We start from the raw sequence: 14,079 nt of genomic DNA on the forward strand, positions 1-14,079 counted from the left end.
GCGTGAAGATTGATTATACCGCAGGAGAAAATGTGATCAATAGCTCAACAAACAAAGGCCTCCGACGCCTATATAATGCAAATAGCAAAAATCGCGTAGGATTAAGGGAGTTGCGAAGGAAAGAGGACGTGTGGGATGGCGGAAAGGGGAGTGAGAGACGATAGGGTGGCGCGACGGTCAAGAAACAATACGGACGCGTGCGGCTACTTCAAGTTTGCTTGACACCACCGCGTACAGGCAGCCCTTGCGCTGTACGCATACCCTCCGCGTACCCTTCGACTTCGCACCCTTCGGGTTCTTCCCTACGAGCCAGCTCGGAGCCCACCGTCCTCGCTTTAATTTGCATACGACCGATCATGTCTTCCGACTCGCCTTCACATTCTCGTCGCCATACCTCACGACCATCGATCAAGCCCCGATTGTTTTTGCTTCAACTCACCCCCACTTCGCCTCCCAGATTGGACGCCTTCGTGCTGGGGGCTGCTCGTTGGTCACTACCCCCTACACGTACGTCTCTTATGCGCGCACACTGACTTTGTGTGGCTCTGCAGCAGTCGAGAATCTCGCTAACGAGCGGTTCTCCTTCTACCGATGACATTGTTCCAACGTAGAAAACCTGCCAACATCCGCTAACCCTCTACTGCCGTCCCTAGCGATAATTCTTCACTCTTACTTTTCTTTCATGATCTCTACCCTTCTTCACATTTTTTTCGCAAAATAAACTAATGATTGTTAAATTACTTTTTTTAAAACATTTTTACTTTTAAAACGTGCTACATGCAATTAATTTTTTTAATTTTTTATCCATAGAGTATTGTTTTTAATAATGTGCAACATTAATGTTATTATTTTTATAATTCAAGTTAATTGTTCAATTAATTTGTTATACATATAAAAGATGTAATGATAATACTAATTTATGTAATAATAAAACTAATTTTAATCAAATTTAGTAACAAGATGCAGAATTTCTTTCTCTCTCTCTCTCTCTCTCTCTCTCTCTCTCTCTCTCTCTCTCTCTCTCTCTCTCTCTTTCCCTCTTGATAGAAATAAATTATTCGCGAAGTAGATTGGAAATGAAATTCAGTACAAGGTTGAAATTCAATATAACGAACGATATGTAACTGCAACAATCGAGAATCGACGGTTTTTGTGAACTTCCCGGAAACGTTAAATTTAACCGAAACCCATTGATCCATCGCGCGGTCATCTCTAAATAGTACGATTATTAATACCATTGATATTCAAGCGAATGAATTAAAGAGACAGTGATCTTTCTTATCGTTACTATCATATACATGTCAGATTGCATTTCAGCTTATGAAAAGTCGATATGTGATATTACGAAAAAAAAAATCCAGTACTAAATTTTAATTGCGAATTAAGACATCATAAAATTAATATATGTGTATCTACATTTCAACTAAATTAAGATTTATTAAATAACCTTTGTTTCATCTAAGATTTATGTAAAACCAGATTAATACCGTTTATATAAATAAAATCAACTGTTATACATGTTAATATATTACGAATATTATGGAAATATATTATGATTTATGTATATTGTTGTAATGCATAAAATGCTTTGAACATCGCGACTGGACACTTTAAAATTTAAATTAAAAATTTCACACGTATGTGTTCAATAATATGGATAGCATTATGTCATGATCATTTCTCTTTCGTATAAAACATGTGTCAGAAGAAAGTTTAAAGTAGGTTCTGCATTCCGTTAGTTCTGCTTTACTCGCTCTATAGTTCACTAATTGAAGAAACATATGGTCACATTTTGCACTATGTGTACGTTGATTTCATCGTTTTATTCGCATCGTTAAACAGTAGTCACGAAAGAGACGGAGAGCAAGAGTCGATAGACCGCTCTCCCACAACGCCAAACGCAAGGGGTGAGTGTCCGTCACGTGAAAAAAAATACACGCATCGCCGCGCCGGGTCGCCGCCGTATTTATCGTAAGTTCGTCGATCGACGTGGTGTTAATTCCACCTGTCCTTCGTTTCAGGTTTCCCTCATGGCGATAACCTACCTCATCGCCACTAATGGCGGACATTATTGCGAGCGATCGCGGCAACTTCGGAAACTTATCCCTACATAAGCCACCTCCGCCAGCAGCAACCACCCCTTTCTACCTGATAGTATATCGAACGTCAATGCGTACTTATCTACACCCGCGTCGGTTCTTACCTGTGTACCGCTATGTGTGTATATATGTGTATGTGTGTTCGTGTGTATGAGTGCGTGTGTGTGTATGACATCGCCACAATACGCACTCATATTTGTTCGCTACATACATATACACACATACATATTTATACAAGTATATAGAAACGAAGCTTCTGGACGTAAGCGCGTATCGATTATGGATGAAACGGAGGACAATCGACAGGTAGCCGCCCCCGATAAATAAACTAACGAGTAAAAACGTGCAAGTTTACCCGCGTGCGTCAAGGCTGTTCGATTTTACGCTACCGCGATGAGTCATGGTGTTACAAGGCGCCAGAGGAATGTGGTTAATTTCATTAAATTATAAAGACTCAATCGATACGTGTACCGGTTATATCCATTATCAGTGAATACACCGCGTGACAAATCGAGAAAGGAATTCTCGCGTTTGTAGATTTTAAATAAATTGAACTAGGGGAACGGTCAAAGCCCGCGCAAGATGCAAAAACACGCGTATCCAACATCTGTGGTGTAGAGGTGCGAATTTTGCAAAATTGAACTCGTTGCTTCTCGATTAACCCGCGGAGCACGGAAAGAGAAACGATGCCTCGGTGAGAAAAAACAATTGATACGATCTCATTCACGTAGCTCGTTGCATCGCGAACGCGCCAACGTACTCGGCTTTAAAATCGTCCCATCCTACCCCTCTTTGATCGGTTTTCTCTCTTCCTCTTCCTGCGCCTGCAGCCTGCCCTTCCCACCATTCCGTATCCTCGCGCACACGCATTCATGTGAACCCTCGCGGAACACGTGGATAGGTTTCGAGTGCTCGCAATTCATCGCGATTGATTGCGGCACAGTGGCAACACAACGATTGCCGTACGCTCTATTCGTCGCAATAATTTTTTGCCGGCGTTGCTGCCACTCGATTCTTTCAACATTCCGGATTCGTCCTCGTTATAGAAATGGAAAAACAAGACGGCGCGGTCGCACTGTAATTATTATGTGCGGATCGATGACGCATTAATGAGGGACAGATGTACTTCGTATACGTCGCTACGGGCGACACCATGAGTATAAATGTCATTGATTCTTTTATCCTCTAGGTTATACTTAATTCTTTACGCTAATTAGTATTTTTTAGCATTTTTAGTTCTGATATCAGGAATTATCTTTGAGAATCGTTCATTAAATATTTTCTTCAAAACTATCACGCACTAATTTTATTAATTTTAAGTTATAGGAAATTAAATAAAAACATAGAATCGCTAAGTAAAACCACTTTTTGCAAAATCATATAGCTTTTGCTAACAACAAGATAGCTGCGAAATCATATTTATTATTATATCCAATTGAACTTCGAGAACTTCAAGTGTCGAAGCGACGAGATAGTCGGTGACATATGTCATAAATTATTACCGATACGATAATAGGATGACAATTCAACGATTCGATCGATTCGATTGAAACTTTATACGTAATTTAATCCACGGTAATTACATTCAGACTCGCCAAGATTTACAGTTATCCTCGCTTAAGCGTTCGCTATTGATTTCCGTATATATTCCCGATAAAATTAATAAAGAGCTTCTGGTAAGCTCCTTACTAGGTTCGGTCCCAGATAAACGATGCTCGAGGCAAGGAGGGAGAGGAACTCGTAAATGTGATTCTATATTTGCGTCGATGATAATGTAGTTACGTTCCATCTTCATTTAATTGCTTCGAGTCGATTTCCTGATGAGCGATGCGAAAGTACTCGCCGATATTTCCGGAAGTAGCAATTTCTGTGATTTATATCGTGCGATGTCTTCCTTAATGCGGGGAATTTTATCGTCGGTATCGTTCAATAAATATAACGAGCGCAAGACACTGCGTTGGGGGATATTAACATTTAAGATTTTCCAATTGATTTATATGCGTTACTTTATCGATCTGCAATTTACACGAATATGATTTTTATCAAACATTTAATGAGGTCGATGTTGCTATTTCTAGATCAACCAATTGGTTGAGGAGGTGTCCAGGCTACAGCAGAGCCTGCAACGCCTTCAGGAGACAAGTGCGCAAGCAACGGCGCGGCTCGAAGAGGAACTTGAAGTGCGCAGGCAGCACATTAACAGACTGGAGAGCAAATTGGAACGGCAGAGGGACTATGATGACCTGAAGCGCGAAATCAGTGTATTGAGATCAGTCGACCTCTCGCAGATACCAACTGGCGAGCCTGGAAAAAGCTTGGAACATCTTCTTATGGAGCGCTTCAAGGCGCTCCAACAAGCTGAGAACCTGAAACCCTCCAATACACCCGACGCACTCGGTAAGTGGACTAACGATATATTTCTTTTAAAATCGTTACATATGAAAGATACTTAATTTTAATTGTAAAATATTGAAGTAACTCGAAGAAGAATAAAACGCGAAATTGCAGAATCGGGTTAGCTGATTTCCAGCATTGTGTAATATAATTTGTATTAAACTTAATTGTTTTGAAAAAAATGGAACATTCAAAAATATTGTCTCTAAATATGGATCATAGCGTTAATTAATCGGAAGCATACATGTAATAAAAAAATAAAAAAATCATGTAATATTTAAATAGAGAAATATATGATAGTGTAGGGATCTCTATTTTAAAATTAAAAGAAATAATAGTTAGATGAGATAAAAAAGTAACGAGGTGTCGGTAGGTCGGTCACACCTCGGCCATCTCGCTACTAATTCTTGCGCTACCGCTCTGATCTTCGGTCCCCGACTCTCTCTCTTCGAGGCTCCGTCGACGGGCTTTATCATCGAGTAACAATGAAAAGGACACGAGTCACGCAACGCGGACGTAAGAACGCTTCCATAGAATAAACGAGGGATGACTGAAGGAGCTTATCGGAAAAGAGAACAACAAAAATAACCCTGCTTGCCATTGTGTTCGCACTTTTCTCTGACTCTCTCTCTTTCTCTATCTCTCTATCTCTCTCTGTCTATCTCTACCTTTCATACTGTCTTCCCTTTTACTTCTCTTTGTCTCTTTCTTTTCTTCTCTGTCCAGTCTATCTCTGTTTTATCATTCCTATCGTCTCTACTTCTCTCTCACATATACATATTTCATTTCTCCAGACTTGGCTGCTTAGGCTGCACTTTTTCGAGCCATTCTCTCGCTAATAATAACGTACATTCGTGGAAGGTACTAACGCAACCGAACACACATTAGCCCTTTATCTTTCTCTCTTATAGGCCTACCTTGTCTTTTACCGAATGTTCCAAATGTTCCTCTCTTGCCCGCGTAAAGGGTCCTCTAAACCGCTCTTCCCTCCTATTTCCATCCGTACACTGGGAAACGCAAACTTCGTGCACGCAAATTTGTGGACGATATTCGCAATATTTGCCCGGGCCGAGCCATTGTTTCGGGGACAGAGTTTATTATGAATCGATCCAAGCTGACAGAGAGAGCGCGCGATGAGAAGGAACGAGAAAGAGACACTCTGTACATGCAGAGAGCCAGAGGGATACTGCAACGTGTCGCCCCTTCTAAATCAAACCGACCGAATCCATCCTTCTACGTCGTCGTCGCTCGTGTTCCTATCTTTCCGATCCCGCTATTACTTCCTTCAACCGTAACGGAGTAAGAGCACCGTTTTTACGTAAAGATTTCAAACATCTCGTACGCCGAGATCACGTGGTAACATAAAATCTTTTTCGAGGCCGGTTTTGATGGTACTTTAAAAGACCACATAATACTTCCCAGGCAGCCACGTAGAAAGTTTTTGTTCCCAACCCTGCGATATTCCGTACTCTGACATTTGCGACAAACACGTCATAGGACAAAGAACTGCATCTTATTTGACGTGATTTCTCGAATCCGCGCGCGTCATCGCGATCAACGTTCAACGCGAGATGGACGGTATCCTTACGGCCACAATTTCTTTCCGGGCGATCGGCAACGTCTCCACAGTCTTCCTCTCGTTGGCGTCCACGTCGTTCCTTGTTTGTACACTCAAGCGTGGATTATAATTCGACGAAGCGTCGAAAAAGAGAGTCTCCCGGAAGATGATCAACAGAACCGAAGTCACCGGTCGATTTCGTACTTCGAAAGAGACAGCGCGGACGGACTGGCGATCAGAACGGGAACAACATCGCGAGCCGAAGTTAGGTTGAGTGTCATGTACGCGTGAGATCGTGCTGACGGGCTCCCTTGTGTTTTTGGTGGTTGCAGGTGGATTATCGTCACCCCTGCAGCGCGCCTCGACCGCCTCGCCCCACGGGGTCGGAGGTGTGCCACCTACGTCCCATGTGTCCTCCCAGCAACCACCGCCACCGCTTCCGACAGCAGCCTCTCTCCCTCCACGTTCCACCCCGACGCCTTCTTCGGCCACTTCGACGACTTCGAGCCTCCTCTTTCCGCCACCCCTCCAGAACGTCGAGACCTTCGGCTCGTTTCTCGGTGAAGAGATCGTCGCTAATTGGAGGCGGACATTGGAAAGGTCTATCATGAGCCAACAGCAGCAACAGCAGCAGCAACAGCAACAGCAACAGCAACCGCCACAGCAGCAATCACAGCCATCTCAATTAAGCCAGTTAACTCAACAGCAACAACAATTGCAACAAGCCCAACCGCACATGGGTTTACACCCGCCAACAACGCCAAGTAGTTTAAATCATCTTCCATCACCGGGCACGGATCCATCGTCCACCTCGAATACTCCGGTGAAATCGAATACACCGATCGGTACAACACCCCTGGGCAGTCTAGATGTCACTGAGAAAGCACCAACGCCGGTATCGGGACACGAGACGCCGGCACCTCCGACACCATCCTCCACAACCGCCTTGACATCGCCGCCGAGCTTCCAGCCACCGACGTCGATGGTGGAAACTAGTACTCCTTCGGCTTCCATCAATGGCAGCGGTCTCACGCCCGGCGTACCGAGCGCACCACCCCCGAAGAGTCCGCCCGATCAAGAATCATGTCACAATAATAACAATAGCCATCATCTGGCGAATAACAATATCGGCGGGCTGAGCGTCCTCGATACCCTGAAGAGTCCGTTTCGGTTTGACGATCGAACGTATCCCTTCCGATTCGGCGACGAGTTCGGTGCCGCCGGTATGGCCGGTCGGCTGGGCGAGTCCCTCATTCCAAAGGGCGATCCCATGGAGGCGAGACTGCAGGAGATGTTGCGTCATAATATGGACAAGTACGCTTCGCAGAATCTTGACACTCTTCACATAGCCAGGCGGGTGCGCGAACTGTTGTCTATACACAATATCGGTCAGAGACTATTCGCCAAATACGTTCTTGGGCTAAGTCAAGGCACGGTCAGCGAGTTGCTTAGCAAGCCCAAACCTTGGGACAAGTTAACTGAAAAGGGCCGCGACAGTTATCGGAAGATGCACGGTTGGGCTTGCGACGAGAACGCCGTGCTGCTGCTCAAGTCCCTGATCCCCAAGAAAGGTGAGTACCGATCATCAGTTCCAGCTCTCTCTCTTTCTCTCTCCGTTTCTCACTAATAGTTTTTTTTTTTTATTTCGTTTCGTACAATTTCTCGACGCGTAACGTCTGACACGACGAAGGCTGAAGCGTCTGACGTTTCGATGTCCATAAAGACGGACGAGACATCGTAATTACACATGCCGCTACATTGTAGCGGATACCTGTGGCAATCATGATTAATTTCACTTCCTTCCACGCCCCATAAGCGTGATAAATCGCGCGTTTACGGTAAAGTTCAGCGTGACCATTCGAAGATGCGCAATCGAATGGTTCGCTATCTTAAGTGTGTAATTACGTTGAATCACATTCCGTCTTCGATCCTTAAGACTTAAACGAGTTGTTCGTCACCATGCACTTCTGCCTTCGTCGTCGACGATGAACTTGTCGATTGACTTGACTCTTGAAAATCTTCCGCCTCGCACTGCCAATAATCCATCTCGCCGAATCACTAACCACGAGCTGTCAGCTAACCTTTCGGCTGCCTAACGCGGGGCCCGATGGTACTTCCGTTCCCTCTAACTGCACCGCGGGAAAGGAACGCTCAAGAGATCGCATCCCTCTTCGTGCACACGCGAAGTATCATTAGCGAGTTAAGTATGCGTTGGTGACATCGTGAGCTTTTACTATGGTTAGAAGAATGAGACCGATAAATTCTGCAAGTCATCGATAAAAGTCGATTGTAGCAAATATTCTATGATTTTGCAGAAAGCTGTAATAATTATAAAATATTATACACGAATAGAATTAGCTAGCTGTAATAGGTTTATTTATGTGTAATTGTGAGATAAAAAGTACTTCGTTACATCGCCATATCGTGTTGTTATTGAAGTCACATTGTACTCAATATCTGATGCAAAAAACGCCGTATCTAGACTTGAACAACTATAGTCTTAATTAAATTACGCAACTCGTTGGCATACCTTGCCCGCTATCGATTGTATGCTGCGTTTGGCAGCCATATTGTTTAGACTAATAGCTCCTGGGAATAGGAAGTCCCGGATGAGCACTGGGTAGGAGTGAGATGTATAAAGGGTGTGTAGAAAGGGAAGAGACGGGAGAAGAAAGGAAGATCCAGTGGAGAACATAGAAATCCTAAACGCGTCAGTCTATACTTATCGCGGAGGGCAATTTACACTTTTCGGTTTGCTGCACACTTGCTAGATTATTGCGAATAAATGATATTTTATCTTAGCATCGCTATGAACATTCTCCAATATACTCATATAACAATTAGAAAAATACATTCTATCCTGGGTGATAATAGAGTTATGTTTGGCAAGTATAAGAGTGTAATATCGTAATAAATTTTTTTCTTTACGCACTTTATTCACAATATTCTCTCGCGATAGCGACGTGCGTTACAAACTCGCGATACGCGACCGTGCGGTCCCTTCCGCTTTTTTGTAAATATTAATATCAATCGCGCAGAGGATGTTGACTCAATGCCATCATTTTCCCTTCACGTCCGGTGACGAAATAAAACGTGTATAAAATTCAGCCGGAGCACGACATGCGTCCCGCATCAATGGATTGTCGGTTTCCGTCGGATCTCTGGTAACAACAATCACGGGACATTACAGCGGATAGGACGGAGTGCACGCGAGAGAAGGAGGGACGGAACGGCAACTGGAATAAAGGGTTAGGGCGGCCGTAGGGTGGCATTAGGAAAACCCGTGACAAAAACTTAGGGGATCGTAACATTTCTCGATGCGTCGGCCGTAAAATTACAGGGACGTGTGCGTGTATTATCCCGTGGCGTGAGCACGGTAGTAAATCAGAATTGCAAGAACCACCGCTAATACGATCGTCGAAATTAGTCAAGTAAGCCGTCGAAGGGAAGAGATCGTAACAAGAAACGTCGGTGGTAATTGTTAATCGTATTTTAAATGCAATTTCTTTTCCACATTGTACCACTTCAGGATTTTATTTCAGTTCTAAATTAAGCCGCATTTATATATATATATAGTCCGTTAGTGTATTAAACAACTAAGGCATATCATGTTACTGCATAAAATAATTTATAGATGCTATATGAATCAAGTTCATTTAGATCTAAAAATAGTTATGGTCAGTTGAATATTTAAAATCTGTATTAAAAATGTAGCACACCATCAGCAATACGTTTCTTTAGTCGTCAAATTAATCATTCACCGCGGCCGTTTGTTCGTATGAATCATGGTCATAAGCTCTTTGTGATCGTAACGAGAATCCACCGCGGTTCAATAGCATAAATATACTTGGAGTAATATCCGAAACTTCTATAATCAGGCGTGATTTATGGGCAAAAATCAGTGGCTTTATAAAGCCTGAAAGGCGCCGCCTAGCTTTGGTGGAGGTGTCGGTTAAGATAAGTTTACGTCGGGCTAAATACCTGATCTAACGACTCATCACGGGCTACATAGACAAGCACAGGCGGCGGAACTCCAATCTGTCGCTGAAAGCTTTATTGTGATTTGTGAATCGACTTTGCGGTCACCTTATTTATATCATTCGTACGTTTGAAAATCATTACCATTATATGTATAATGTGCTATTGATTTCGAGTCGAAATAATTTTGTATTAGTTCACGATTTTCGTTATAAATATCACACACACACACACACACACACACACACACACACACACACACACACACACACACACACACACACACACACACACACACACACACCTACACACACACACACACACACACACACACACACACACACACACACACACACACACACACACACACACACACACACACACACACACACACACACACACACACACACACACACACACACACACACACACACACACACACACACACACACACACACGCACGCACGCACGCACGCACGCACGCACGCACGCGCACGCGCACGCGCACGCGCAAACACACACACACACACACACACACACACACACACACACACACACACACACACACACACACACACACACACACACACACACACACACACACACACACACGCACGCACGCACGCACGCACGCGCACGCGCACGCGCACGCGCAAACACACACACACACACACACACACACCCACACCCACACCCACACACACACACACACACACACACACACACACACACACACACACACACACACACACACACACACACACACACACACACACACACACACACACACACACACACACACACACACACACACACACACACACACACACACACACACACACACACACACACACACACACACACACATATTCACACACTCAAAGTATATGCTTCGATATCACGTAAATCGTGCACATAATCGCGCGTATCAAATAAAAAGCTCTATAGTCTCTATAGTCTGCTTCACGCGATATTCGTTAATCTTTACACTAATACTTATTTATGAATGCTGCAATTTTAACGAAAATTTACTCGCATCGAGGCTACTATAGCGCTGACAATGAATTTATTCGCGTGTAGTTTAGGGTGAGATGATTTAATCTAGTTAATGTTGCCTCGAGTCCTCGGGATTTCGATGGCCTAAATCACGACTAACATAAACACAGATATCTTTTAGTCAGTTGCTTAAGGTAAGCCACAAAAATCGCGCGTTCGTGGAAACTACTAATCCCACGACAAACGTATCTGGATCTTGGCCCACTATTCAGCACGGCACGTCTGAGCAATATATTATTGCTCGCGCGGAGCGCTACAACACAATTGATCTAAACGCGCAACCAAGAACAACGCATAGCGAGATTACCGTAATAAACATAGTTGGTCTAGCTCCAAGTCAGTTTATTGCAAGATTTTGTTTCCTGCAGTGGTGTGTGCGCACGTTGCGCACGCGCGATCTCACCGGAGACTTTTCGCGGCGTGACGACTGTTATAGGCGAAAATCATGGTTGCGATGATTTGTAATCGCAGTAAAAAACGTTACGAGCCATCTTCACAGTCGTATAACTATGATTTTCATGAGCGACAAGATGTCCGTGCTTTTATAACTGATGTAATTATCGCGCTTTATGGAGAAGCAGATTTTTCGTTGTTTCCATTTTATAATTAGCGATGTTTAAAAAGAAGCTCGACTAACTCAAAATATACATAGAGAATAATACCGAACTCAGAAAAGCGTTCACCCAACGATCGCGATTATAAAAGTATCTCATCTGCGTACGTTGACCCGATCCAAAAGAGAGATAACATTATCGAAGTGCGACAGCGATTTCAAAACTCATGTAATATTTACGCGTGGCAATATCAGAACTACATATATACTCACATACACACTAAATAAAAATTACGCGACTCACAGAGGTCATCTGACTCTCTGCTGTTCGTTAGATCTTTATATTATAGTCTTTATAAAAAAATTACTTATATTATTTACGAAGATACATGAAGCTTTTTCAGGCAACTTTTTAAATCATATAATTATAAATTATATTTTTATATGTATCTAAACATGTACAGACTGAATTAGTCGAATTGATACTTACTATAGTGAAAAAGTCGTTATTCATGATCATAAGTCTGTGTATTATATATGAATTACATACGTACTTGAAATTATAGTGTCGCAGGATTTTCTCTTATGATTTTTTTTATATTTTTTATAAGTCAGGTACCAGAGACATTCAAGTGTCTATACTAAATAAAAATAAATATAAAAATTAATTTGTTTTGAATCACTGGCGATCTCCGAGTTCGGAACTGATACGATTTAAAGTCGGAACGGTTCTTTGACCACAAACGCGCGCGCCCGATTATTCTTTAACTGTTCGGAGAAGGAACCGACGTGATGATGCCTCGCGGACATCGTATATCTCACCATCAGTTAAACAAACTGTTATACGCAACAACAGGCTTCCACCCACAAAAGAAACGAGGAAAATACTTCTTGTATACAGGTGCGCGCACAGGTGCACGCGAACGGCTGCAGAACGCAACGCTTCCAACTGTATCCCGCGCGAACAAGTTTCGTTCATTAGCTCCACCTTGCGCGCCGATTTTATCGGATCTTATGCACCGCTCGTATCCTTCCACATCTTGACGCCTCGCCGCGGCAAAATACGTTATGCGCACACGATCCCCCATCAGGATTTTCGGATGCAAACGCGCCTTCGTTCTTAACGATGATGCAAACGAGAATTCCGTGTGAATGTGATCGTAAGTTCGCCGATAGTATTTAGATTCCCCTCGGGATAGATTCTTTGAACTTGGTACTTGAAGGGGCTGCCTACGCAGCATCGCATTTCGTTACTTATTTTATGTCTTGAGAATTTCGCCGTGTCGCTAGTTAAATTACTCAATAGTTGCTCAATCGACATTCTGCCAGGTATTTAAGAACATTTAGATGCAGTGCACAAGATGATTGGGACGCGCACGGGAAGATGCGAACAAATATATGGTATATACTTGTTCTGTTTATCTCTGAAATGATATCACGGTGAACACGTTCATTGTGAAGTACTGACCGCTCGGCAAATTAACATATCGCGGACGACTCACGAACTATTCATTCCTTTTTAATGAGCATCGAGCTAATTGAACTTATTGAAATTATTGAATGTATTTTTACCTCGACGATGTTACTTAAATATCATATAACAGTATATATGCAACGTTCTCAATTTTCACCGTGTAAACGTGCCAATTTTACGAAGAAGTCTAGCTGACGCGAGGATCGTCGCGTGTCTCGATTTCCATACGCGGCGCATGCACGCGCGTTCTCCACAAATCCCCGCGTGCGATCGCGAATCGCGACGCGTAGCGTTCGGAAGCATCGTAACCCGTAACTCGCATATTCGCTCCCGCAACAATCGGGTGAGTTTCTTAAGTCACTGTTACCGGCGAGCTCCCACGAAATCGTTCCAGATTTTGTAATCAGAATCCATTGTCGACGTTTCTCTCTTATTTCGCGCCGCGTGCGCGCTTGTGTGTGCGCGGGTCGCGTCGCGTGCACGTGCATGCGTCGAGACAATTTTACGGCGCGAATATAATTGCCGGCGGTACGGTTTCCTTTCCGGTGAAACACGCACGAGCACGCGTACGCGTACGCGAACATTTCCTTCGCGCGTCGTCGTCGCGCCCATTGTGTACTGCGAACGGACGCGATTGTTCTCTCTTTCGTCGATTCTCCGTAACCGGTCTTTGATGCCGCGACGCGATCGGGACGCACGTCGACCGTGACGTTTCGCCATCCGCAGGTGAGACGAAGGTGCCAGCGGCGGGTGTGCAATCGCTGAGAAAAGTATGGATTTAGTGCGCAAAGCTTGTAACAATGCGGGACATGCCGCGACATTGCGTTAGCAACCGGGCCATTTTCCAAGCGACTTTATCCCGCCATTGAGATTTTTCAAGCCGTGAGAAATTAACGCATGTGTGAGCGATCGAAGTAGCGATGAGATGAAAATCTTTTATCATCCAACTGTTGAGAATTATACAATG

At 43.7% G+C, this 14,079-nt stretch overlaps 1 protein-coding gene across 7 annotated transcripts in view; it reads left to right on the forward strand.

Moving 5' to 3' along the window:
- Positions 1-14,079, forward strand: part of Cut (homeobox protein, cut) — a 139,585-nt gene that overhangs the window by 114,283 nt on the left and 11,223 nt on the right. For all 7 annotated transcript variants that reach the window (XM_077423734.1, XM_077423738.1, XM_077423736.1 and 4 more), the window contains 2 exons: positions 4,178-4,496; positions 6,384-7,622. In XM_077423734.1, the coding sequence (XP_077279860.1) occupies positions 4,178-4,496; positions 6,384-7,622 (1,558 nt within the window). The remainder of the gene's footprint in view (positions 1-4,177; positions 4,497-6,383; positions 7,623-14,079) is intronic.

The sequence above is a fragment of the Temnothorax americanus genome, unplaced genomic scaffold (genome assembly GCF_048541705.1).
Source record: "Temnothorax americanus isolate GAGA-0224 unplaced genomic scaffold, ASM4854170v1 Scaffold8, whole genome shotgun sequence".
NCBI lineage: Eukaryota > Metazoa > Arthropoda > Insecta > Hymenoptera > Formicidae > Temnothorax > Temnothorax americanus.